Here is a 27,276-nt window from a genome sequence, read left to right on the forward strand (position 1 = left end):
TTTAAAACAAGTCACACAGCCGGGGATGTGACTTAGTGGTAGTGCTTGTCTAGCATGCATGAAGCCCTGGGTTCAATTCCTCAGTACCCCATACACAGAAAAAGCCAGAAGTGGTGCTGCAGCTCAAGTGGTAGAGTGCTAGCCTTGAGCACAAAGAAGCTCAGTGACAGTGCCCAGGCCCTGAGCTCAAACCACAGGACTGGCAAAAAACAAAACAAAAAAACAGGGGCTAGGAAGGTGGCTCAGTGGTAGAGTGCTTGCCTCACATTCATGAGGCCCTGGGTTCGATTCCTCAGTACCAGTACCACATAAGCAGAAAAAGCCAGAAGTGGGGCTGTGGCTCAAGTGGTACAGTGCTACCCTTGAGATGAAGAGCTGAGGGACAGCGCCCAGGCCCAGAGTTCAAAACACAGAAAAACCAAAACAAGTCACACATTGCTATTATTTCAGTTCTGTTCTGTGCCTCCTTAGGTGCTTTATACTAAACACCAGCAACTACACTAGACCCTAGAATATAGATGTAGGCCTATGTGAGGTTATGAGACAGAGCATTTCAGAGCAGTTCTCATGGGGCAGTATATAAAGTCTGCAGCTCAAACTAGATACCGATCGCAAGGTAAAATAACCCACGCCAGTTCACAAACCACACCATTCACCCACCTAGAACAGGGAAAAAGCTCAGCATCCCTGCCTTAATTTTGTTTGAGTCTTTGCTCTCGGCCACTCTCTCAGTGGTCACCTTGCAATCACCTTGGAAGCCAGGACCCATAAGACTTCTTGATAGGGGGTGTTTACTAGGAGGGATGGAAAAAATTCCCCCAAGGAAGAAAAAGTGGGAGACCCACAGGACCACCAGAATTCCTCTCCACGCAAAGACTAGGACAGTAATCCACCGAAGAAAACACTGACGTACACTTCCCTGCCGCCTCCTCTCCTAGTCTATTCCACATTCTGAAGATGGCTGTTTACTTCTCCTCCCACAGGCATGTTTGCTGCCGTCTAATAAACCTTTGCCATCACTATTGTTTTATATGTGGCACAATGGAGTGGCCTGACCTGACACTAGTTTAGGTCTAGCGCCTAAGACTGATTTTATGTACAGAGTAGAACCGCCACACCTACCCAAGATGTACATGCTGGCCTGCCCACGGAAACCCTGCACCGGCTGGGGGCCACTCACCGTCTCCCGGCCTCCACAGGTCCTAGGCAAAGGCTCCCACACTTACTGTCTCTTCTGGACATTATTTATTTACTGCCTTTCTTTTCTTTGCCCTTTGAGACTTTTCCTTTGAGACAGGTCTCACATTGTAGCCCAGACTGGCCTTCTACTTTGATCCTTCTGTGTCTCAGTCCCGTAAGTGGCAGGAAGTCAGGTGTGTTCTACTTCAGTGGACCTTCTCCCCCCAGAGCCTCATGCTCACTAGGCAAGCACTCTATGACTGAGCTACACCTTAGGCCTAGGATATTTGATGAAAATGTAATCATAAAATATGTGGGTCTTTAGGGGCTGGGAAGGTGGCTCGATGGAAGAGTGCTTGCCTTGCATGCATCAGGACTGTCCTGCCTGAGCTGGCTTTGAACTATGATCCTCAGAGCTCAGCCTCCTGAGTAGCTGGGATTACAGGTATGAGCCACCGGCGCCTGGCTTACATTTAACTCTTACAGCCACCATCCATTTGGATTACATTTTGTGTATGGCATGAGCTAGGAAGTTAGTTTCATTCTTTTAAGTAGGTAAAATCCTGTGCATTTTAATGAAAGTGACCAAGGCAGCATCTGTAGGAGGTAGCTTGAGCTACTATCCAGATGCATTCTTAAAAGTATCTCCTGGGAAATGGAAAGACCTCCCATGCTCTTGGATAGGCCAACTTAATATAGTAAAGATGGTAATACTTCCAAAACTAATATACAAATTCAATGCAATTCCTATTAAAATCCCAATGATGTACATCATTGAAATACAGAAAACAGTCCAAAGATTCATATGGAACAACAAAAGACCTAGAATAGCCAAAGCAATTCTAGGGGATAAAGACAATATGGGAGGGCTATCCATGCCGAACTTCAAACTCTACTACAGAGCTATAATAACAAAGACAGCATGGTACTGGCACAAAAACAGACCCGAAGACCAATGGAACAGAAGATCCAGAAATAAATCCACAGGCCTACAGCCAGCTGATATTCGACAAAGGAGCCAAAGACATACAATGGAAGAAACACAGCCTCTTCAACCGCTGGTGCTGGGAAAACTGGGCAGCCACATGCAGAAAACTAAAAGTGGACCCCAGCCTATCACCATGCACCAACATCAACTCAAAATGGATTAAAGACCTTAACATTAAACCTGAATCTCTGAAACTACTGCAGGACAGAGTAGGAGAGACACTTGAACTAATAGGCACAGGAAGGAACTTCCTGAACAGAGTCCCAGGGTCACAACAAATTGGAGAGAGACTCGACAAATGGGACTACCTTAAAATAAAAAGCTTCTGTACAGCTAAATCTATCGCAACCAAGCTAGAAAGACAACCAACTAAATGGGAAAAAATATTTACCAGCAATATATCAGACAAGGGGTTAACATCCTGTATATACAGGGAACTCAAGAAACTAATCCCTCCCAAACCAATTACTAAATGGGCAAGGGAACTAAAGAGGGACTTCTCAAATGAAGAAATAAAAATGGCAAAGAAACACATGAGGAAATGTTCATCATCCCTGGTGGTGAAGGAAATGCAAATAAAGACAACCCTGAGATACCACCTTACTCCAGTCAGAATGTCCCACATCCACAAATCAGCCAACGACAAAGGGGATGTGGAGAAAGAGGAACCCTATTACACTGCTGGTGGGAATGTACACTTATACAACCACTTTGGAAAGCAGTCTGGAGGGTCCTTAGAAAGCTAAAGATTGACCTCCCTTACGACCCAGTCATACCACTTCTAGGCATCTACCCTGAACAACAGGAACCAATATACAAGGACACGTGCACCTCCATGTTTATTGCAGCACTGTTCACAATAGCTAGGATATGGAAACAACCCAGATGCCCCACCACAGATGAATGGATCCAAAAATTGTGGTATCTATACACAATGGAATATTATGCAGCCATTAGAAATGACAAAATAATGGCATTTGCAGGGAAATGGATGGAGCCAGAAGGAATCATGTTGAGCAAGGTAAGCCAAGAGCAAAGAGACAAATGGTACATGGTCTCCCTGATAAGTGGATGCTAAATCCAAAATGTTAGGTGATACGACAAAACTAACAGGACTTAAGAAACAAAGAACTCCCACTCATCTGGTCGAACCACTACTAAATATCCCCATGCTGCTGATCACATGTATGGTGTATAACATGTGTACACTGTTATATGTTATAGACTGTGATAGACAATTTGCTCCAGGAAAGTTAGAATGAACTTGTGACTTTAAATGAGCATCATTATTCCACAATACTGTGAAATTCGGGAAATTATGTAATCACTTAATCACAATAAAAAAAAAAAAAGAACCTCGGGGAAGGTAGGGAGGGAAGGGATGGTAGGGGGAAAACAATGGAGGGGGTAACAATGCTCAATAGGAAGTGTACTCATTACCTTATTCATGTAACTGTAACCCTCTGTATAGTATCTTTACAATTAAAAAAAAAAAAAGTATCTCCTGGGCTGGGAAGGTGGCTCAGTGGTAGAGTGCTTGCCTTGCATGCATGAGGCCCTGGGTTCGATTCCTCAGCACCACATAAGCAGAAAAAAGCTCAAAGTGGTGCTGTGGCTCAAGTGGTAGAGCACTAGCCTTGAGCTGAAGAGCTGAGGGACAGCGCCCAGGCCCAGAGTCCAGCCCCCACGACCAACCAAAAAAAAAAAAAAAAAAAAAGAATCTCCTTAGCTGCATAAAGACAGTACACTGATTACCTCCCATGCAGGAAAAAAGAGAATGAACCATCTAGGTGACGGTGACACAGCCTGAGCCCGTCCCCCGTTTCCACACTTGAGAAGAGCTTATGAGGCATAAGGAAGAGGCAGGCACAGCAAACTGGCCCAGGAAGAAGCCCGCATAATCACCATCAATCCAATGATCTAATATTAACTGAGCACCTAGTAAACAGGTGTCAGACATGGTTTGTATGCATAGGTGGAGTGAGCCAAACAAAAAATGTTGGCCAGGGCTGTAGCTCACTGGTAGAGCACATGCTCAGAATGCACAAGGTCTTGGGTTCAATCCTGAGCATACGTGCCTACTCCCACACAGACGATGAAAACACCCCAAAATTCTTTCTTCCGTATTCTAGTGTTGTGAGGAAGACCAAGAAAATCATCAATGTGCCAGTGATGGACTATAAGGGAGGGAAAACAACAGCCAGGGAAGGCTGTGACAGCCAGGCAGGAGCAGGGTGCAGTTGGGGGAAGAGGAATGCTGTGGGGACAGGGGGAAGCAGCATGTCTCTAGGATGACAACCACCACCAAGAACCCCTGAAGGCCTCCAGGACCCCTCACTAAGACACACAGTGAGAAACCCTGTACACGAGACATTATTCATAATGAATCCATCGGGAGTGCTGTTCTCAGAAATCAGCAAGCAACTGTCAAGAACACAGAGCTCCAGCTGTGTCTTCAGCGGCAGCTCAGCAGAGAGTAGGTAGAGGTTTTCAAATTCCTCAGTATGCACACCACCAATAAACACTGCTTCAAGGCTTCTGATGGCATGGCTATCACTAAGAAAGCTGAGCTTTCATTCCAGAGAAGTGCCCATCCTGGGTTTCCCAGAAAGCAGGTGTGGTGATGCCTCTTCACATGGGAGAGCTGGCACCCACAGCCCGTTTCCGTCCCACACTCACTCACTGCACGCCACTGGCCACTTCCCCTTGCTTTGTTTGATTCCTAGAATTAGCTCTGCCTGGGTTCAGACAACCTGGCATTACACAAGGGAACCTGGATGTTTTGTTCTTCTTCTTCTTCTTCTTCTTCTTTTTGGTCAGTTGTGGGCCTTGACTCAGGGCCTGAGAGCCATGCCTAAGCCTCCTTTGTGCTCAAGGCTAGCTCTGTACCACTTGAGCCACAGCGACACTTCCAGTTTTTGAGTAGCTTACTGGAGATAAAAGTCTCCTGGGGACTTTTCTGTCCAGGCTGGCTTTAAACTGTGACCCTTAGATCTCAGCCTCCTGAGTAGCTAGGCGTGAGCCACTGGCACCCAGACTTATTTTTAAAGGGACAGATGAGCGGACACTCATCAATCCACCCAATTTACATATTCCGCCAATCTGACAAGCATTTTTTTGTTGATTTGTATAAATTGTCTTTTTTTCTTTTAATTGGGGGGGGGTGAACTTAGGACCCCGCTTGTTAGACAGATGGTCTGCTACTTGAGCCTTTTCTGCTTTAGTGTTTTCAGATAGTGATTCCTATTTATGCCTAGGCCTACCTGGACAGTGAACCTTCTGTTTACATGTCCCACAAAGGTAGAATGCTAGGAATGCACCACCACACCCAGGTTTTTTTAATTGGTTGAGATGAGCCTCACTAACTTGTTGCCTAGGGTGGCCTGGAACCATGAGAACTATTAGCCTACAAGACTCTTACCTCCAATTAAATAGCAAAAAGCCAAAGTAGAGATGTAACTCAGGTGGCAGAATGTTGGCCTTGAGCCCTAGTACTGTATATATCAAGTATGTATATATAAAATCTCATTGGAAACATCCATGTTAGATATCTAATTCCATTTTTTGGGGGGAGGGGTGTCACTCATGGGGCTTGAACTCAGGGCTGCCCTTGAGCTCTTTTTGCTCAAGGCTACTGCTCTACAACTTTAAGCCATAGTGCCACTTCCATTTTTGAGTGGCTAATTGGAGATAAGAATCTCACAGGGACTTTTCTGCCATGGCTGGCTTTGAACTGTGATTCTTAGATCTCAGACTCTTGAGTAGTTAGGATTACAGGAGTGACCCACCAGTACCCAGCCTTAATTCTGTATAAATAAGAAAACTGAGGACTTGGAGGGAGTCAAGCACCTTAGAAAGTTGAACAGGCTTCAGTATGCTTATTTGCAAAAGGGTGCCATAATATAGCTCCCAAGGGAAAAAGATATCGTTACGTAAGTTACCACACTTTCTGTAAGTATGGAGAGATTCCTGGCACTTAATAAGAAATGGTATTTTCTCCTGCCATAAGCCATTCACTTCAGTCATAACAGTGTACTGCTTTTAGGGCCAGGTGGGTCATGCCTGTAATCCCAGCTATTTGGGAAGATCACAGTTTGAGTATAGCTCAGGCAAAAGCTGTGAAACCCTAAAAAAAAAAAGGGGGGGAGGGGGGAGAGGCGGACAAAAGGCATAGCTCAGGTGTAAAGGGCCTGCCTAGAAAGTGCTGGCCCCTGAGTTCAAATCCCAGTACAATAAAAATGAAAAAACAGATGGGAACCAGTGGCTCACGCCTGTAATCCTAGTCATCAGGTGGCTGGGAGCTAAAGATCACAGTTCATAGCCAGCTCCAGGCAGGGAAGTCTGTGAGACTCTCATCTCCAATTAACCACCAAAAAAGCCAGAAGTGGAGCTGTGGCTCAAGTGGTGGAGCCCTAGCCTGAGCAAAAAAACTCAGGGACAGTGCCCAGACCCTGAGTTCACATCCTAGGACCAGCACAAAAACAAAAATCAAGACCACCATAGCTGCTGCTTCCCTAAACAACTCCTAGTGCTTTCCACATGTGTTATTTTGAGTACACCTCTGACTCACTGTAACTGTGCAGGCTCTCCACAGTGATGCCCCTCACAGAAGGAAGTCTAGCTTCAACGCTGTAGCAGATGGGATGCTGATTCATTTGATGAATGTTAAGCCAGGATCATTACCTAAACTTAGTCATGTGAATAGTATATACTCATACTTACATAACAAGTTCAGGGTCACTCCCAACAATTTATTAGTGTTCCCTTTCAGCTTATTTACATCCTGACTTCTAAGAGTAACTGGAGAGCTGTCTCCTCCTCCCCAGCTTTGCAAGACTCTCACCTTCCCCCCCAAGTCCTTTCTTTCTTGATAACAATGTTGCTATCAATATGAGGCCCCAGGGCAAAGGGGTCCTGAGCACCACACTGTGAAGTTACCTGGTAGTCAGAACTGATAGTCTCACAGCAAGGAGGAAGTACTGGCAGGAATTTGCCCGAGGATGAGGAAAGATCCTTTTCCTCCCCTTTCCATGTCCTATCCTCACTGGCCCTCACTGGAGAAACAGAGGTTAGGGATCATATAATTGTGTTAAAGCTGTAACTAAAAATGAGGTTGTAACTTAAATGTTGCAATATTCAAGGGCTAAATTTGCTCAATTCAAGGATACTGGGTTCTAAGAAGCCTAGGAAAGTCAGGAGGACTTTCAACCCATTACCTGCAGGAGACAGAGATCTAGATCTTCCTCTGCTGTTCCAGTGAAAATCAGCTAAAGGTCATGTAAGGCGAGGCTGAAGAAGTGCTCTAGATTAAAATGTCTGAGGGCTGGGAAGGTGGCTCAGTGCTTGCCCCTCATGCATGAGGCCCTGGGTTCGATTCCTCAGTACCACATAAACAGAAAAAGCGGGAAGTGGGAGCTGTGGCTCAAGTGGTAGCTCAGGGACAGTGCCTAGGCCCAGAGTTCAAGCCTCACAACCAACCAAAAAAAATTCAACCAAAAAAACAAACAAACCCCTAAAATGTCTGAGAGCTTAGAGAGCACCAGGCCCAGGTTCAATCTCCAACACCAAAATAACTAAATCATTGGTAAAAATAAGAGTCATAATAACTAAATACACAATTAGTCCTTAACTGGTCATGTACTTGAGGAGAAAAGCCCCAAAAAGCATACAACGGGAATGTCAGATGTCTGGAATGTGTATTGTCAGTCTGATCTGAACAATGTGCCAGTGTGTTAAATGTCCTCTATTTGACAACTGCACTGTGAATATGTGAGAACATCTTTATTCTTAGGAAACACAAACAGAAGTGCGTGTCCTAAAGGAGACATGGCATGTGCAACCCTCAAAGAGTCCAGAAAGTGAAAGAGTAAAAGAGCAAAAATAACTCTAGCAAAAACAACTCCATCTCACTCAGGTGACACTCAGGCGACGTTTTATGATTAACTTTTTACTTTTGTGCGGCGAGCTTCTCTACCCTTACAAAAGAAGTACACATCATGTACACAGAGTGGTTTTTCTAAGGTGGGGTTCCTGGAGGAGCACCAGCACCCAGGATCAGGTCAACAACACAAGCCCTTGGGCCATATGGCACACTACTAAAGCAGCTGTCTCGGGATGGAGTCAGGTATCTTTTCACAAGTCGTCCAGGCTATTTAGAGGCACTGAGCAGGAAAACTCTCCACTGACTGATAGAAAATGAGAAAGCAAATGTGTGATGTGTAAAAACTAATGAAGGGCTTATGGGAATTCCTGTATTCTTCTAGAAAGTTCCTATAGCTTTGCAGTTATTTCAAAAGGAAAATGAACAACCACAAAATTACCTGGGACAATATCTATAGACAGAGACCTTGGAAATATTGATACTTATCAGGATGTTGCCTCAGTAGGTTACGAAGTTATGTCTGGGATTTAGACATAACATAAAGAGCAGATGCCTGCATAGTTATTAAAACAAACAAACAAACAAAAAACCTACCTCCTTCTTGGAAGCTCTGGGCATGCACTGCACTAACCTGAGTAGGAGAGTCCAGCAATCTCCATGAAGAGGTCCTCCTCAGAGAAGCTCTCGGGGAGCATGAGGAAAGCAGCGGTCACTGCGCTCTTCAGATTCTTTTCCAGGGCTGATCTAAGAGTGACATTCTCATTCATCGCCACAATTTTCACCTGGAAAAAGAGGAACTTTAAGAAGGAAAACCCCAAAAGTGGAAAGCTGCTTAAGCCATGGGTTGATGCACACACTGGAATTGTCCCAAGTATCTATGAATGTAGGTCTAGGAATCTTAGCTCAATACATGAAATAGTCATTATTCTAATAAGCAATCTCAGAATCTCCAGTTGCATGCCAGTCAGAGAACTGTGGCACAACAAAGTATCACAATGCCAAGGAAAACCAAATGAGTGTTCTTTCAAAATAAGGAAAGCTGTCACAGACTTAGAAAAACAGTAAACATACTTTGGGAAATGTCATGTTTTAAAGTCTTATAATTTCACTATTCTTCTTCTAATGGAGAAGGCATTATATGTCTTCATTTCAATTTCACCTCTGCACCTGTACGTGCATCTATTACCTGGGCAGCTTATAAGCTAGCTACTTCATGAGTGTTACACACTGATTGTGAACTTGACAAAGGAAAGAAGAATAAAAATTAGTTGTAAACAGGAAAATTTTGCAGTTTAAAGACAGGTCTAGACTCAAGTCTAGATACTGACCGCTTATATGAGTTTGGGCAAATTAAAATTTAAGTCTTCATCTATAAAATAAGGGAAATGGACTCATATCAAAAAATTGTCATGACAACAGAATACATTAATAAAGTGCCATGTGCAAGTGACTGTCATGCTCAAGTAAAAGTAATTTTTCCAAAATCTCCAGCTGAAGCAGAAAAAAACTGTGACCGTCCCCTAATGCGTTAAAACACAAAGAGATGCAGTCTGTACTGAGATCCTTCATTTTGAAGCTTGCACTGTACTTAAAAAGTGTTTAAGTCCCAGCTCCATTTCTGATTAGCTTTGTGAAGATGGGTCTAATTCCTCAACAACAAAATAAGGTTGATGGGGGAAGTTCACAGGTTTGCTGGGAAAATGAGCTGAGTTATGACACACAGGCCCTGGCTGGAGCAAGCTTCCCTGGGTGTCTGTGCCCGGTGTGAGGCTTTGGCCAGCATCACCCTTGCTGGGATGGCTGTTAGAGCATTATTGTCCAACTCTGAATTCCTGAAAATGGCCACTTCCATCAAGTTCCCAGGAACCACACTGTGAGGTGACTAAGGCATTACAGAATTACCAAATTGCTTTCCAGAATGGTTAAATCAAAACCTGTTGCTCCTGCCTTTCTACACAAGGGTCAAGAAATCATAAAGGCTCCCACACTTCAAGTATATCTGCCATCTCTAAAGCATTTGGTTCTCTTCCTGTTTTAGAAAAAAGGGCATTGGTTGCCTAATACAGACTACTTAGAACAAATTAAGATGGCACATAAAAGAAACTCCAAAATAGGGCTGGAAAGGTGGCTCATTGGTAGAGCGCTTGCCTTGCATGCATGAGGTCCTGGGTTCAATTCCTCAGTACCACATAAGCAGAAAAGTCTGAAAGTGGCACTATGGCTCAAGTGGTAGAGCACTAGCCTTGAGCTGAAAAGCTGAGGGACAGCACCCAAGCCCAGAGTTCAGGCCCTACAACCACCCCCCCCCCAAAAAAAGAAACTCCAAAATAAAATTGTAATAGAAAGGAAAGAGGAAGGTGCTATTCTCAAGATGCAGTTTTTATCCCTCTTTTTAATAGTGAAAAGCAGTAGTGCTATAAAACAGAGCTATTGGGGCTGGGAAGGTGGCTCAGTGGTAGAGCGCTTGCCTTGCATGCATGGGGCCCTGGGTTTGATTCCTTAGCACCACATAAGCAAAAAGAAAAAAGCCAAAGCCGGGCGCTAGTGGCTCACGCCTGTAATCCTAGCTACTCAGGAGGCTGAGATCTGAGGATCGCGGTTCAAAGCCAGCCCGGGCAGGAGAGACCGTGAGACTCCTATCTCCAATAAACCACCAGAAAACCGGAAGTGGCGCTGTAGCTCAAGTGGTAGAGCGCTCGCCTTGAGCTGAAGAGCTGAGGGACAGCGCCCAGGCCCAGAGTTCAAGCCCCACGACCGACAAAAAAAAAAAAAAAAAAAAAAAAAAAAAGAAAAGAAAAGAAAAAAGCCAGAAGTGGTGCTGTGGCTCAAGTGGTAGAGTGCTAGCCTTGAGCTGAAGAGCTCAGGGACAGCGCCCAGGCCCAGAGTTCAGGCCCCATGACCGGGCCTCCCCCCCCCCCAAAAAAAATAAAACAGAGCTACTTATAAATCAAGGTACTGTATCTTTTACTTCAGGCTCTCTGCTCTTTCCAAAGGAATAGCTGTAACACACAAACCTCACCTGTTGGCAAGTAAGCTTACTAGTCCTGCAGGGAGACTTTCAGCACTTTGGTGAGTTCACTATTACCATAACCACCTGCTAGAGAAGAACCAAGCAACACTTAAAGAGCATAGTGTGCCTAAGGTATTTAAAAAATCCTGCCAGCACAGGTACACAGTGCAAATCAAGTGATAAGCATCTCAGTGATTCTCCAGCATTGTTAGAGATGCATTCTGGTTAATCTTTTCTTTCTTTCTTCTCCTTCCTTTTTGTTTGTTTCTTTTTTTCTTTCTTCCTTCTCTCTCCCCATCTTCCTCTCCCTCTCCCTCTCTGTTTTTTTTGGTGGAGGGAAGAGGTTGAGACAAGAGTCTATGGAGCCTTACTGGCCCTGAACTTGCTATATAGACTAGGCTGTCCTTGAACTCAGGATCTTTCTGCCTCAGCATTTTGAGCGCTATGACTACAAGCTTATACCACCATGTTCTGCAATCTGATTTAACTTCTTAACAGACAATAAGAACAATTTTTTGTAGTTGTTGCTAAGTTTCTTCAGTGCTAGAAATTAAACCCAGGCCTTGCACAAGCCAGGCAAGATTTTTACAACTGAGCTAGATCCCTAGTTCCCAACTCAGTCCTCTAAGAACCCCTTATATTTATTCTCAAACCTGGTTTCCCACATGGAATCAGGCCTAGAGGGAAATTCCTTTCCCTACTGATAGGGAAGCTTGGGTCAGAGCAGTTGAAAGGCTCCCTGGTCTTCAGCCTCTGTGTGTATATGCATGTACATGGACGTATGTGTGCAGATATGCATACATGCTATTTGAGATGCTTACAATCCAAAACGCATAGAGAAGCTTAAGTCTGGAAGTCTTTTCCTTGGTTAACAAAATATCACTTGTTCTCCAAGAAAGTTAAGAAAGCTACCTGCTTGCTACTGAAGGTTACGAGTGAAAATAAAAGCATCCTTACTCAAAGGGCTCTGCTACTGTGCAGATCTGGTTCTTCAGCGAAAGGTGAACTAGGAACGTGTCTCAGCAGCACTGTTATTTGTTGCTCAGTGAAAAGCCAGTGAAGCTTGGGGCACTGCCAGAGAGGCCTGGGAAAAGAAGACAGTCCTCAGAATTGTGAATACTGGGAATGCCCGACCTGAACGGCATGTTTAACGCGAGCGCCATTGCCCGCAGACACCCTTTCCTGCACAGAGGAAGGGCAATGCTTGAAGGACTCTCTAAGGAGAGACTTGGGAGTACCTTTCAAGATAGAAAAATAGTCCCACAGACTCTGGTATAACACAGTGGGCCCAGAGAGTCTGCTTGAATTGCACAGTGAGGTTTTAATTGCAAAGAATACCACTCTACCTGGCCCGAAAGCTGTAACACCCAACCATATTTTTCCATTCCAAAGGACCAGGAAGGGGGACAGGTCTAGGCGGTCAGACTTGAAGAGGAAGACCACAGACCTCTGGGGTGGGATGAAAGCCCTGCTGGATTGGATACCAGCAGGACTAGCAATGGAGGGTTTTTTTTTTTCTTCCTTTAAAAAAAATTCCTTTGGCATGCAAAGGGGAAGAAACTTAGTTGTCTTTTGACTAACTAAATGAATAACTCTCTTTGCATTTCAAAGGTGAGAGGCCCAAAGCTGGCTCCCAGTAGGCATGGCCAAGCTTTGAGGGATCTTTACTAGCAGTGTGATCTTTCTATCCACAAAATATAAATCAAAGAGCTACAATACTGTGATAGTGCCAGCTCCCATGGCTCACACCTGTAATCCTAGTCCCTCAGGAGGCTGTGAGATCCGAGGATTGTGGTTCAAAGCCAGCCTGGGCAGGCAGTAACATCTATGAGACTCTTATCTCCAATCAACCACCAGAAAACTGGAAGTGGTGTTGTGGCTCAAGTGGTAGAGCACTAACCTTGAGTGTAAGAGCTCAGAGACAGTGTGCAGGCCCAGAGTTCAAGCCCTACGACGATCACTACTACCACCAACAAAATTGTGATAGTTACACAACTACAAATATAGCAAAACTCACTGAATTTGTTTCAAATAGTTGTATCAAATGGGCATAAAAATAAAGCTTATTTCTAGCAAACAAACAAAAAAAGACATTGGAATGAATACATTACATCTCTTAAGGTGACCAAAATGACTTTGTGTGTCAATGCCAATGCTTTAAAATTTTAAGCTAGTCTGCAATCCCAGCACTTGGGAGGCGGAGGCAATGGGACCATTTGAGCCTAGGAACTGGATAACAGCCTGGGTAAAATAGTGCAGTAGCTCTCACCTCTAATCCTAACTACTTAGGAGGCTGAGATCTGAGAATTGTGGTTTGAGCCAGTCTGGCAGGAAAGTCTGTGAGACTTTTATTTCCAATTAATCACCAAAAAAATTCCAGAATTAGAGCTGTGACTTATGTTGTAGAGCACTAGCTTTGAGCAAAAAAAACAAAAAAGCTCAGGGATGGCTTCCAGGCCCTAAATTCAAGCCCAGGACCAGCACATAAACAAAACAAGAGTCAAACAAACAAAAATTTCAAGCAAAAGTACCTATTCACTAAAAACAATGTAAAGTACAGAAATACAGTGTTAAATTAATCATAAAACTGATTTATAGGGCTGGGAAGGTGATTCAGTGGTAGCTTGCCTTGCATGCATGAGGCCCTGGGTTCGATTCCTCAGCACCACATAAGCAGAAAAAGCCGAAAGGGGCATTGTGGCTCAAGTGGTGGAGCGCTAGCCTTGAGCTGAAGAGCTGAGGGACAGCACCCAGGCCCAGAGTTCAGGCCCCATGACCGACAAGAAAACCCAACAAAAACAAAAAACTGATTCATATTGCTGCAGAGCTTTAAAAATTTTTACATTTTAAAAGGACCGCTACAATCTATCAAATACTTCTACAGACTATTCGTAGGGCTTAGAGGAGAGCTCAGTTTGGCTACTTAGCATGCCCAATGCTCTAGGTTCCAGACCAGCAAAACACACACACACACACACACACACACACACACACACACACACACACACACACACACACACACACACACACACACACACACACACACACACACACACACACACACACACACACAAAAGGACTCTAAATTGAAGGCTATACTAGAAATAAAAATGGATATCTCATTTCTAAGTGATAGAAAAGTGTGATAGAATTTTAATTTACACCCATCTTTTTATCATGTGTATTTCTTTCTTTTCTTTTCTTTTTTTTTTTTTGGGTATGGTTGTGGGGCCTGAACTCTGGGCCTGGGCGCTGTCCCTCAGCTCTTCAACTCAAGGCTAGCGCTCTACCACTTGAGCCACAGCACCACTTCCAGCTTTTTTCTTTTTGCTTATGTGGTACTAAGGAATTGAACCCAGGGCCTCATGCATGCAAGGCAAGCGCTCTACCACTGAGCCATCTTCCCAGACCCTGTGTATTTCTTTCAAAGACTCAACAGTGATTGAGAAATTATATTTCAACCTGCAAGTTGCTTTTAAAACATAAAATCATAAAATCAGTACTCAGGTTCTCATAGTTTTTTCTTGAGGCATCTATCATTGTTCCAGAAGAAGATGCTACCTGGTTTTTAATCAGCCTTGTCCTTTTTGGTTAATATTTGCTGCCACCTACAGGTCTGATTCCCAGAGGAGAGTCTGTTGGGGCAGCAGTTAGATTGTTACTCATCACACTTTTGCTTTTTTTTTTTTTTGGGTCCGGTCGTGGGGCCTGAACTCTGGGCCTGGGCGCTGTCCCTCAGCTCTTCAGCTCAAGGCTAGCGCTCTACCACTTGAGCCACAGCGCCACTTCCGGCTTTTTTCTTTTTACTTATGTGGTGCTGAGGAATCGAACCCAGGGCCTCATGCATGCAAGCCAAGCGCTCTAACACTGAGCCAACTTCCCAGCTCCTTTTTTTTTTTTTTTTTTTTTGGGGGTCCGTTCGTGGGGCCTGAACTCTGGGCCTGGGCGCCGTCCCTCAGCTCTTCAGCTCAAGGCTAGTGCTCTACCGCTTGAGCCACAGTGCCACTTCCGGCTTTTTTCTTTTTGCTTATGTGGTGCTGAGGAATCGAACCCAGGGCCTCAGGCATGCAAGGCAAGCGCTCTACCACTGAGCCACCTTCCCAGCCCCCACTTTTGCTTTTTAAAGGAAGCTTAGTTTTCTTTTTTTTTCCTTGGTGCTGGAGATTGCAGCCAGGGCCCTGGATGAAGGTGTCATCCCCTCACCTAACTTTCTGAGTAAGAAACTAAGAAGCATGAGTGTAACTCACTAAGAATAGCACCTTCCTCTCTATATAAAATAAAGAGTTAGGAAGTGCAGCTGTAGCCAAACTCATAGAGTGCTAGCGTTGAGCACAATGAGGCTCAAGGACAATGCTCAGGCCCTGAGTTCAAGTCCCAGGACAGGCAAAAAATAAAATAAAGAGTTACAACATCTGAGGTCATTAATAGTGCTTGTATTCTGAGACTTTATGACATTTTGGGGTTTCAAAAACCTAGTCTTAAATCATTCCAGACAGTTCCTATACATAGAAAAATTCATTTTCAATTCGACCTCATTTTTATCTCACAATGCCTAAGACTGTGGAGGATGGGAAAGGAGAACTACCGCTGAGTGCCTACTATGTGCCAGGAAGTTCAAAAAGCCATCCACAGATGAGGTCACCTGGAGGTGTATGCGGGAAATTCGTAGCAGACAGGGTCAGAGCTGGGATCTGAGTGCTGTATCTCTCAGACTCTAAAATGCCTGTGCTCTTTTGGGAGCTTCTAAAAGCTGGCTGGCACAGCTGCACCACCCTGCTCCCTTGTAGACATGGGCTATGAGGCCCAGCTCTGAGGATTGTTAAGTGCTGGAAAAATGTGTAGGGATTTGTTTGGCTTTTATTTTCCTCCTCTCCAACTTTCCTGACACCAGCTGTGTGGTTTACAGTCCAATTCATTTCACACACTACCCACCTGGAGTTTCATACAGACCTCACAACCTGTATGACTGTACCCACTTGACAGAGTGTGGGAAGTGAGGGTATGCGTCTCCCATTCTACCCGCCCCCCCCACAAATGCTCGTAGTAGAATGGTTCATGGATAGTGTTGGGAAGTGAGGATATGCGTCCCCCATCCTACCTGCCCCCCCCGCCCCCGACGCTTGTAGTAGAATGGTTCATGGAATTCAGCAAGGCACCTCATGGTTGCCACTATCAGTTTGTGATAAAGAACCTGACTAAGGGACAGCTAAACAGAAGAGGGGTGGGGGGTGTAGCTCTCTGGTAGAGTACACGCTTGCCAATCACAGGGCCCTGGTAGGATCCTCAGCGCTGAGAAGAACGTGAAGGGATGTACAAGGTATTGAGGTACTTGGGCGGGGGGGGGGGTACACACTGATCTCCTATGCCCATTCCAGGGCACCACCTCACTAAGCGCCACAATGTGGCCACCACATGAAAATTCCCTTTAGGGGTTTACTGGGGTCCCTTGTTTATGGCTTTGTGGTATCTGAGCATGACGATTTCACTGCCTTCGGTGAGTGACTCAGTCTCCAGCCCCTCTCTGCACCCCACAGGGGCTGGAGAAGGGGACACAAAACCACAACATAGACAATCAGTTAGTATCCTGAAGCTATGTGGGAGCCCATCAAAAGTCACCAGGCCTAGAGGTGTGGCTCAGCAGTGTAGCTCTTCCCACATGAAGCACACAGGGTTCCATCCCCAGCACTACAGGATAAAAAGGGCCAGTCACCTCGTTAGTATCAACTCAGGGGTGGTTGAGAGGGACTGGTTACCCTTACCCCTCATGAATTCTCCTTTCCAGGAGTCTATGCATACTTTTCATTCGTACAGTATCACAGTGACACTGTGGATATGTTGGGTGAAGAGTGTGCAGTTCTATCTCACCGCAACCGCAGGCACTTACCGGTTTTTGCAGGCGTCCAGCAATGTATAAGTTATTCCAGTTGAGGAGATCTTCGATTAGAATACTTGTGCTAATAACCCCATATTTAATGATCTGAAAAAGCAAAGAAGTGGGCATGACAAAGAGCAAGACACCAGACTGTTACTTAGGCGAGTATAAAAGATAAGGAAACAGCAAATTCTTGACCAGAGTAGGACCCTGACTCCCAAAGCTACTCAAAATGTCTACCCTGTGAAAGTCTCTTCAATCATAAGTTTTCACTGACATCCTTGCAGTTGTGAATCACCCTGCTGCTGTTGACTCTTTTAAAGCAACATCCAAATATATAACCCTGTTGTTCAAATATACAACATCCACATATACAACCTTGTTATTAGTGTTAAACATGTGGAATGTCTAAGCCTGTAACAATGTGTATAAATCTTAGCCTAAACCCTGAATGTAGATTTCCAAGGATACAACTATCTCCAGATTTATTTTCCTGAATTTCAGTACTCAAATTGCTGTCTTAGGCTGCAAATACCTAAAAAGCAGCTCAAGAATTGTAATGAAAAAGTGCAGCCGTTTTGGCATACAAACATTTGGTTACTGGAGCTTGTAATACTGTTTGAAAATTACTAATGAGATGAAGCCTAGGCATAATCTTAGTGGGGGCTGCAGTGGAAGTGGAATACTAGACTGCGTGATCTCCCGGCTGGGCTGCAGCCAGCAGTGGCAGCCTGTGTGTATGTGGGGGTGGGAGTGGGGGTGATGAGACCACTGCAGTCCAGGTCGCTAGGAAGCTGAGCCACCTGTAGAAGCCAGTTCACCTCTGAACCTTTCAAAATGCAGGCACAGCAGCAAAGGACCTTGAGCAGAAAAAAGGCAAATATCTGATCCTAGAGGAGTACAGATATCACTAGTCAACTAGAGTACTCATCATGTATCCAAATAAGAGGGGTCTTCACAGTCTCAAGTCAGTACCCAACTCCTAACTTCTCCCTCCTTAATCCCCCTCCCCCCAAAACTCTGAATGAAGCCCAGTACCTTGTGCGTGCTAAGCACGTGCTCTACCACAGAGCCGCATTCTCAATTCACTTCCTCATTCGGGACTCACCTGCTCACTGGTGATCCCGCCCACCTCTGACAAGAGGATCCTGTCCATCACTTGTACCTCATCTCCAACTCCCTTTCCACTCTCAACCTCTTCCTGGGGTGTCTGCTCTCACATTCCTCCTGCTGGCCATGCCAGTAGTTCTCAAAACTTGACCCCCACATCCATAACTTCAGCATCATTTGTAAACTTGTTAGAAAAGCAAATTTTCCTACCCTACCCCAGACTTAGTAAATCATAATGTCTGGGGGTGGAGCTCAGCAACGGTGTGTCCAACAGGGTAATGCTCCCCACTAAAACTTGACGGTGACTGGCCAACTGCAAAAATAAAGTCAGCTGCATTCAACCATCTTCTCACACCATAATCAATCACACGGAGACAACTCTAGGTCCTGTCCTGTCCCTGTCTTACTGATGTTCTATTGACAAAGGTTAAAGCCAAAAGGCAAGGCAAAGGCTACAAGTCACCTACCCTGCCATCACACATAATCAACGGGTTGTAGTAAACTCCGGCTCCATAGTTGTTCTGGACAGATGTGATAAACCTGGGCCCCAAAATTTTGAGGAAAGAGTAGTGGCTCCAATTCTTCTTCAGATTCTTGGTGTGCCATGTGACAGGGTCATCCACTGTGAACACCAGGTCCAGCATGGCCCTCTGGAATGTGAAGGAATGAGAATGAATTCACCATTCAGTGCTGAAATAGGCAACCAGATGGAGTAGAGACCATGTTCAGCTGTCAGCCAACCCATAGGACCTGTTTTCAGCAAAACACAAGTAATGAGCAAACAGTGCTAGTTACTTATTTCACTGGTGAACCAGTGCTCTTCCACACCCTTCTTTTCTCTAATCCGCAAAGCAATCATTTATCTTCAGCACAATGCAAGGTAAGTATGCTCTCTCCTCTCAATCTTATTCCAAAAGCAGCCCAGGCCCTGGGTACACTTTGCCCCAGGGAAGAGTCAGTAAGATGGTGTGTCAGAACAAAGCCTGTGTGCTAAGCCACCGCGGCACCAACTTCCTTGAAGAGAAACGAGGCTCCTCTCTCCTTCCAGCTCATGCGAACAAGCTCCATAAAACAGTCAGTGGGTTATTCCAATGCTCACTGGCTCAACTACACACAGTGTATCTACAAAGTCTGAGAGGATGCAGAGAAGAGTGTACTTTATTGGGGATAAACTACCACTATGAACAAACTGCTGCTAAATTCATTGATGGATGAATGTAGAAATATAAAACTTCACCCAGAATGGGGTTGGACAAAAAAAACAAGAGGGAGAAACTTTCTTAGAGATGACAAGTGTGAGTCTTAACAGCTAGGTGCTGTGGCTCTCATCTATAATCCCAGCTACTCAGGAGGCAGCGATCAAAAGGATCACAGTTCAAGACCAGCCCAGGTGAAAAGGACGGTTGTTTAAAGGGAATGAGATGGAGAAGTCTGTTTTGGGAGGAGATGGGAGGTGAAGCTCAGAGGAAGACTCACTGAAACATGAGAAGGTGGTATGCAGAGATGAGGGTCCCAGCTTGGCCCCCAGACCACTCCTTACATGGAAGACTTGGAGGAAACAAGGGTAATCATGTTCCTGAAGTATCTGTAATCATGATAGCGTATATTAGGCGACACTGAGACAGTGACCCCTCACTTCCTGGATGCTGCTTAGAGAACCCTGTCCATGACAGCAAACTGGATCGGAGCCACAGCGCGGCTGGGCTCCCCAGGCAGCGGGAAGACGAGGCCCCGCGGCAGGCTGTGTGCGTGCGCACAGAACGCTGCCCCCCCCACGAAGCCGGCTCTGCCACGGCTGCCCAGCCAGGACAGGATGGGGCCGGGTTGGCACCGGACACACGGCCACCCACGGGGCCGCCAGAGGTCTGCCCGGGGCCGGCCCAGCCTTGGCGTGCATGGGACGCACTTGAGCACTGCCCGGGACTAGGAAGGTTTAATTCTCAAAGCTGACTTCCCGTTCTGGGGCAGTTAGATCGGAATGTCCCCCAGTGGGGCCCGTTAATAGATGCATGAACATGTACACATAAACGGACACATACCAATACACACACCCCCCTCCCTGGAGGGAAGCCCACGGCCGGACTCTAGAATCCAGAATCCCGCAACCCCTCAGCTTCCCGCCGCCTACTGCACCGGGGCCGCGGGGCCGCCGAGGGTCACGGGGGAGGCCACGGGGGACACCGGGGACCACGGGGGGGGGGGCTGACGGGGTCCCGGCGGGGCTGACGGGGTCGCGGGGGGGGAGACGGCGCCGGGGTCCCGGCGGGGCTGACGGGGTCGCGGGGGGGGGGGGGGGACGGCGCCGGGCCCGGCCTCACCTTCTGGTCCCAGCCGCGCCCCGCCTGGCGGAACACCCCCGAGCCGTAGGCGAAGGCCAGGCTCAGCTCCCCGGGGAAGTGCGCCAGGACCCTGCGGAAGGCCACCCCCGAGCCGGGCAGCGCCGGCAGCGCCATGGGCCGAGGAGGGGCGGGCGCGGAGCGCCCGGAGGCCGGCTGGGCCCGGAAGGCCGGCGACGACGGGGGCCGCGGCTCGTCAGGGCCGGCGGTGAAGGGAGGACGCCGAGGAGCGCGGTCCCGCCGGCCGCACTTCCGCCTCTGGCCCCGCCCCGCACGCGCAGGCGCGGGGAAGAGCGGCGCCGGCCGGCGTGCGCGACGCGAGGACGCCCTTCGCGGCGCCCCTTGGTGGTCGGAGGAGCGCACTGCAGGCCCAGCCCGAGAGCGTGAGCGCCCAGGGAGAAAGGTCAGCCGGGAAGGGGTAGGATCTGCTGTCCAGGCCCAAGAATCCGGGTTTCCAGTTTAAGAAATAAAGAGAAAGCACGCGTGCGTATTGCACTGTCCTTTAATAAGGCCAGCTCCACAGGACAGAACCGTTCTAAAATGTGGCGCCTGCCTGGGATCCCAAAGGATGGCTGTTAGAGGCCAGGCCTGGGCAAGAAAGTTAGCAAGACCCCCCTCTTCACAGACAAGGGGCTCATGCCTGAAGTCACGGCGTATCCCAGCGGGAGGCAAGCCATGGGGTTAGGCTCTCCCTTGCACACTGTCCTGGGGGCTCGCCCGGGCAATGCCAGCTCTCAGGAGGCTGGGGTTGGGAGGATTGCAGCGTGAGGCCCACGGGGACAGAAAAGGCCGAGAGACCCCTTCTGAACCATTGCTAGCTGCAGTGACATGCACCTGTCATCCCAGACTGCAGACACAACGAAGAAAAGCCTGAGACAGGCAGGTCACAGCTCAGGCACAAGCCCAGGGGGAAGCCAGGCTCTTTCCTGAAAAACAACTGGTGAGGACTGTACTGGAGGTGTGATTGCCTCCAGGGTGCGGTCCTGAGTTCAAGCTTCAGTATCAACAACACACAAACCAGCCAACCCTTCCTTCTCCCCTTCCACAGACGGCCTTGATGCATGCTTTATTTTCCTGGGAGGTGAACCAACCTGTATCTCATTTTCTCTAAGCCACTCCTGTAGTTCCAATTAACAACACTGAGCTCAGGGAACCAAAGTTCCAGGAACAGGAGGTTGGCTTGAGCCCAGGCAACATAAAATGAGACCCTCTCAAATAAAACACCCCCTGCAAAGAATTAGGGCTAGGGGTGCAGCTCAATGCTAGAATGACTGTTTAGGACGCTAAAGGCTCTGGGTTCCATCCAAGCATGGTAAGGAGGAGAAGGAGGGGGAGGGTAGGAGGAGGAGGGCCAGGAGGAGGAAGGGGAGAGGGAGGAAGGAAGAAAGAAGGAAAGAGGGAAGAGGAAGGGAAGGGCGAAGAAGAAGAAAGAAAGAAGGAAAAGAAGACAAACACAAGTACAGTAACCGACATTCAGGTTCTCACCGGCGTTTTCCTCACAAGCTCCCTCTAGCGCCCGTTACAGGTGACTGCCTCTGGCTTATGGAGGAGCTCAGGCCCAGGACATACATACCGCCTGCCTGTTGCAAAGCCCAGCTAACACTGAGGTCCCAGAGCAGGGAGGGACTGAGGGCCAGGTTAGCCTGGGCAGAGAGGAGGCAGGGAAACCCGCCAAGAGCCAATTCCCACAGTGCCCACCACAAACAGGGTGGCAGAGGCCAGGACAGCTGAGTTCCTTCAGCTGGACAGGTGATGATTGAATTCCCACGACACTGGCTGTGAAGCAGGTGACGCTCAGGACCCCAGGGCCACGGAGAAGCAGGGAGTGAGGCGGAACAAACGCACAGGCACACCTGGGTACCCGGTGCGGTCCGACGTCCCTCTAGTTAAGAGAGTCTGTTCTAGGGGTTCAGGGATCATCAGAGGAGGAAGTGGGGACCCCAGAGCTGGCCTCAGAGCGAGGCTGTGAGTGTGAGAGTGAAGCCGGACATAGCCCAACAGCCGCAGGGACATCGGGGGACAGGGTCAGCAAGGGAGAGGGGCCGCAGCCACCGGTGCTCAGATTGCTGGGGTCTGAAACGCAGCTCACCAAGCGCGGCTTCCACTGGAAGCTGAATGAAGCGCATTACCCGCCGTTTCTTTTTGATTTTCCCTCTCTTGAGGGAACAATTCAACTCTCCCCCCCCCTCGTTTGCAGAAGTAATCCATGTTCATAAAAACACACACATTACAAAATGCACCTATCCCCCCCCCACCCCCCGCAGTAATCCATACTGATGCTTCAGGTAGTTTTCACACTTACATCCACATTAAAACATTTGTAAATGTAGCTGTGCAATCCATAGGATTTCGCAATTTGCTTTTCTTCCATTTTCCCTGCCAGGGGTATCTTTCAGGGTCGGTAGCAAGACCTAAACTCATTCCCTTTAGTAGCGGTAAATTCTTCTGAACTCTGTGATGTGATAATGAGCTTCCACAGTGTCTTTCCTTTCCCTCCCCCGCCCCCTTTTCTTGTTGGTTGTGGGCTTCAACTCAGAGCCTGGTGCTGTCGCTGAGCTTTTTTGCTCAAGCTCTCTATCCCTGTGAGCCATAGCTTCCCTTCTGGTTTTCTGGTAGTTAATGGGAGATAAGAGTCTCATTGGCTTTCCTGCCGAGTCTGGCTTTGAATCGGATCCTCAGCCTCCTGAGTAGCTAGGATTACAGGCGTGAGCCACCAGCACTGGGCTTATTCCCATTTCTTAACACATGCAAAAGTTGCTACAGAGAACCCCTACAAAGTCTGTACTGATAGAAGACAGGTTTCTCCTGGTGAAATTGGTGCATCAAAGGATGAGCGCAGGGCTGGGAAGGTGGCTCAATGGTAGAGTGCTTGCCTAGCATGCATGAAGCCCTGGGCTTGATTCCTCAGTGCCACATGCACAGAAAAAGCTGGAAGTGGTGCTGTGGCTCAAGTGGTAGAGCGCTAGCCTTGAGCTAGGGAGGCTCAGGGACAGTGCCCAGGCCCTGAGTTCAAGCCTCAGGACTGGTAGAAAAAAAAGAAGAAGAAAAAAAGAATGAGTGCATTGCTTAATCCACCCCTCCCCTTGGACACATCCACCAACAGTGCTCAGCCCCTGATATAAATAAAGATTCCGCAGTGATTCTCCATTCCTCTCCCTCACAGGCTTTCACGCCTAATTATCGGTAATTTTCATTTGCACAAACACATTCCCTCCTGCAAATGCAAAACCACCAGCTGGAAAGTTCCAGCCCTTTGCTGCCTGCGTTTTGCCTCTGCTCAGAAAGAGGCACGCGCACGCATGTGTGTGTGTGTGTGTGTGTGTGTGACATTTGTATTCCTGTACTGTTCGAGGCCCCTGCTCCTTCCCAGTGGCCTCGCTCTCTTAAATTACCATGGCTCATGAAATTTGGGCTATTAGAAAGAGCCCCAGTGTTTGCTGTAACTGCTTTAGGGTGCTGGGGAGGAAAATCTCAGCTGAGGGAAATAGGAAGGCTAGGGAGCCATTTCCAAAGAAACGCCACTTGATTTGGGGAATTCTAGGCCTCCTCTAACAGCTCTCCCTGTTTCTTTAACGATGTTTTGCCCAGGTCGGGATTTGCGTGGGAGAACTTTCACCTGGTCTGTGTTGAAAGGCCTTGAAAAGCTGCCTGCAGCTGGTATGCTGAGTTTTCTCTTCCCTCCCCCCACCTTTTCTTTTCTCATCAGGGTTTTAAAAGGATGGGAAAAACGTGTGTGTGTGTGTGTGTGTGTGTGTGTGTGTGTGTGTGTGTGTGTGTGTGTGTGTGTTTGGTGGGGCTGCGGTGCATGTGAGGTAAAAGCCTTACCTCTGAGCTGTGTCCCAGACCCGAAGAGGGAATTTTCCGTCTGTCGACGTTAGCAAGCCGTGACTGGCGCCGGCAGAGCCATTTCCACCTAACACTCCCCCATGTACTTCCGCAGAGGAAAGAGTATTTTTCCTTTGTGACACTGGGGATTTGAATTCAGTACCTTATGCCCGCTACACAGGTGTTCTTACCCTGTGCCACACCCCCGCTGTTCCTTACTGCTTATTTCTGAGATAAGGTAACTAGAATAACAGGTGCACACCACCATCTTCACTTCTTTATTGAGGAGGGTGGGCAGGTCTCGATTTTATGCCCGAGCTGGCCTTGAATCAAGAGCCTCCTGTTCTCAGCCTCCTAAGTAACTATGATTACAGGAGTGAGCCTGGCAAGGACAGGTATGTTCACAGGAAGAAGAGCTGGAGGGCGTGACACGGAGGACAAGTGTGAGATGACTGGAAGTCACCTGGGTGACATCGCTCATATAAAAAGATGGTCCTTGGGCTGGGGCTGGAGCTCAGGGTGTGAGCAGCTTGCTTAGGACTTGTGAGGCCCTGGGTTCCCTCTCTGCATGCAGGGATGCACGCACACTCACGTGTGTGCATACACACACACACTTTTGCCTCTGTGTCTCTTGTCTCCCCAGCCCTCCATTGTCTGTGGCATCTCCCCCGTTCCTGACCCTCAGATCTCAGACTCCTCAGTTGCTAGGATATAGCTGAGTATACTATGGCATCAATTTAGGGAATATTGGTTGCAAGTCCCTCCTTGTCCCCAGATTGTCTCAGTATCCCAAACTAGTCAAGGCCAGCTTATACCAGAGACCAGAGAATCTCATGGCTGAAGAGAGACGCCATGTAGCTTTCCCACACCAGCTGCCGCCACCAAAGGACACAGGACCTCTTTGCAGTGGAAAGATCTTAATTGGTTTTATTTCTGATTCCGAATTGGGCAACACTTCACTGTGTGAAACGGGATGAGGGTGACGATGAGAGGAGCAGGGAGGCTGGCTGCAGACGCTGCGCAGGGTTTGCAGAAAGCAACGCAAAGACCAAAAGCAGACCCACGGCCGCGGCCGCGGTATTCCTCTCCTAAGACAGGGGCAGGGCAGGCAGACAAGACAGGCAGAAGATTCTTCATTACCACGGACTGTCTGGGAAATGTTGCTGTTTTTTTTCTCTCTCTCTCTCTCTCTCTCCCCCCTCTCCCCTCTCCCTTCCCCTCTCTCTCTCTCTCTCCCTCTCTCTTTCTCTCCCTCTCCCTCCCTCCCTCCCTTCCCCCCCCTCTCTCTCTTCCTCTTTCACAATCAGCTTAGTTTCTATGTCACATGGAACTTTAGTGTGAGTGATTTTTTAGCCCTTGTTCTGTTTAGGAACTTAGTCCAAAACAATGGTCTCCTGTCTGTGTCTGTCTGTCTGTCTGCAATCTTAGAATCTGTGTCTGTCAACCCCCCCAGTAATTCCATGGTTTTGATTCTAAGATATCCTGGGTGAACATAGGAGACTCTGTATCTGGAAAAAAAAAAAAAAAAAAGGCCAAAAAAAGCAGGCCAGGGAATGGCAGAGCCCCCAAGCGAGGTGCGGCGCTGAGTTCACACCCAGGGGACAGCCCCCTTCCTGAACAGCGTCGTGGGGGAGTAAACACAGGAAGGTTCTAGAAGAGCGGCATGGCCACGCGGGGCTCTTGCTCAGCTCTGCACGCAGCTGACATTGCTTTTTGCTGTGCATTTCAGCATGGCTGCTTCTCCTCCCGAGAGCTGGAGGACGGCAGCTCTGAGCCGGGCAGCGTGCCTCTCCTGCAGCCGCGGTGTCTTACCCGGCATCTGCTTTTCCTGGCGAACGTTCCCCATCGTCCTGCCATTGCCCCCGCCCCCCACCGGCCAGCTTCCGGTTCCGTTAACGAGATAGTATTCTAATCACAACAAATTAAATTCCCTGTTTGATAATTGCACTATCGGTGTCATATCCAAGTCTGGTTTTAATGCTTGTTCTACACACTCCGCATGAGCGTTGCTTGCATGTGTGCCTCTGTGTGTATATGTGTGTGTGTGAGAGAGAGAGTTTCTTTTTCTTTTTTGTCGGCCGTGGGGCCTGAACTCGGGGCCTGGGCGCTGTCCCTCAGCTCTTCAGCTCAAGGTTAGAGCTCTACCACTGGAGCCACCGCGCCACTTCTGGCTTTTTTTGCTTATGTGGTGCTGAGGAATCGAATCCAGGGCCTCATGCATGCAAGGCAAGCGCTCTACCACTGAGCCACCTTCCCAGCCCTGAGAGAGAGTTTCTTACTTCTGGTCCCAGTGAATCTGGGGTGAGAGTGATGTGGAGCCATTCCAGCCGTCTGCCTCATCGTCTGCTCCAGCTCTGCTGTGTCCTCTCCTTCCCTCTCACAGTTAGGGTGAGCATGATGGGGGAGGATCTCCCAGCCTGCTTTGGGACTGAGGAGCGAGCCAGGAACAAGCCCTCAGGGTGCGAGGCTGCTCACTCCTGGGCTCCCTGCTGCCACGGACCCCGTCCGTCCATCTGGGCTGGGGCAGACCAGCGGCCGTCTTCACATGTGGTCCTCAGGCATCAGCAGTAACAGGACTCAGGGCCCTGCAGGCCGGAAATCACCTCGAGCCTCCTGATCCTGGGAAGCAGCATTTCCAGGGGCCGAGAGCTCCTAAGTCCTCCAGGTGATGATGGTTTGGCCATCACAGGTTCTTGTTGCGCTTCCCTTCTTTGTCAGCCAAAGCTGCTGTGGCCCCGGCTCACACGGCTCTGTCCCGGGTTAGCTTGCAGGCTCCTTGTCCTCCCCTGCAGTTACACAAGCAGCTCAGACTCCTCCACAAATGGGGGCTAATAACTTGTGGGTCCCCCCCATCCCCATGCTCCCTGCCTTCTATAATTCCAGTCCACTGGGGTTCTTTATTGCTCTGGGCAGGATTGGAGAAGATAAGAGAATGATCTTATTAGATTTTATTTGGAAATCTTGAAAGCTATCAGAGGATGGTTTGAAATTACATTTGAAGGCTACCGTTTCCCTGAGAGTCCAAGCCAGGACCATTCTACCCTCCCTTCTACCCTCCTTCCTCCCTCCCTCCTC

The 27,276-nt window shown here is 48.0% G+C and overlaps 1 protein-coding gene across 4 annotated transcripts in view; it reads right to left on the bottom strand.

Annotated features, from left to right (window-relative positions):
* Window positions 1-20,595, bottom strand: part of LOC138824816 (phosphatidate cytidylyltransferase, mitochondrial) — a 42,045-nt gene extending 21,450 nt beyond the window's left edge. For 2 of the 4 annotated variants that reach the window (XM_070019142.1, XM_070019141.1), the window contains exons 1-4: window positions 20,359-20,595; window positions 18,508-18,690; window positions 16,943-17,035; window positions 8,680-8,830 (exon numbers count right to left, since the gene is read on the bottom strand). In XM_070019142.1, the coding sequence (XP_069875243.1) occupies window positions 8,680-8,830; window positions 16,943-17,035; window positions 18,508-18,690; window positions 20,359-20,493 (562 nt within the window). In that variant the 5' untranslated portion in view covers window positions 20,494-20,595. Of the gene's footprint in view, window positions 1-8,679; window positions 8,831-12,015; window positions 12,143-16,942; window positions 17,036-18,507; window positions 18,691-20,358 lie in introns of those variants that run through there. The other 2 variants (XM_070019140.1, XM_070019143.1) reach the window with 2 other exon arrangements.
* Between the last annotated feature and the right edge of the window lie 6,681 nt (window positions 20,596-27,276).

The sequence above is a fragment of the Dipodomys merriami genome, unplaced genomic scaffold (genome assembly GCF_024711535.1).
Source record: "Dipodomys merriami isolate MVZ:Mamm:240054 unplaced genomic scaffold, mDipMer1.0.p SCAF_13, whole genome shotgun sequence".
Classification (NCBI taxonomy): domain Eukaryota; kingdom Metazoa; phylum Chordata; class Mammalia; order Rodentia; family Heteromyidae; genus Dipodomys; species Dipodomys merriami.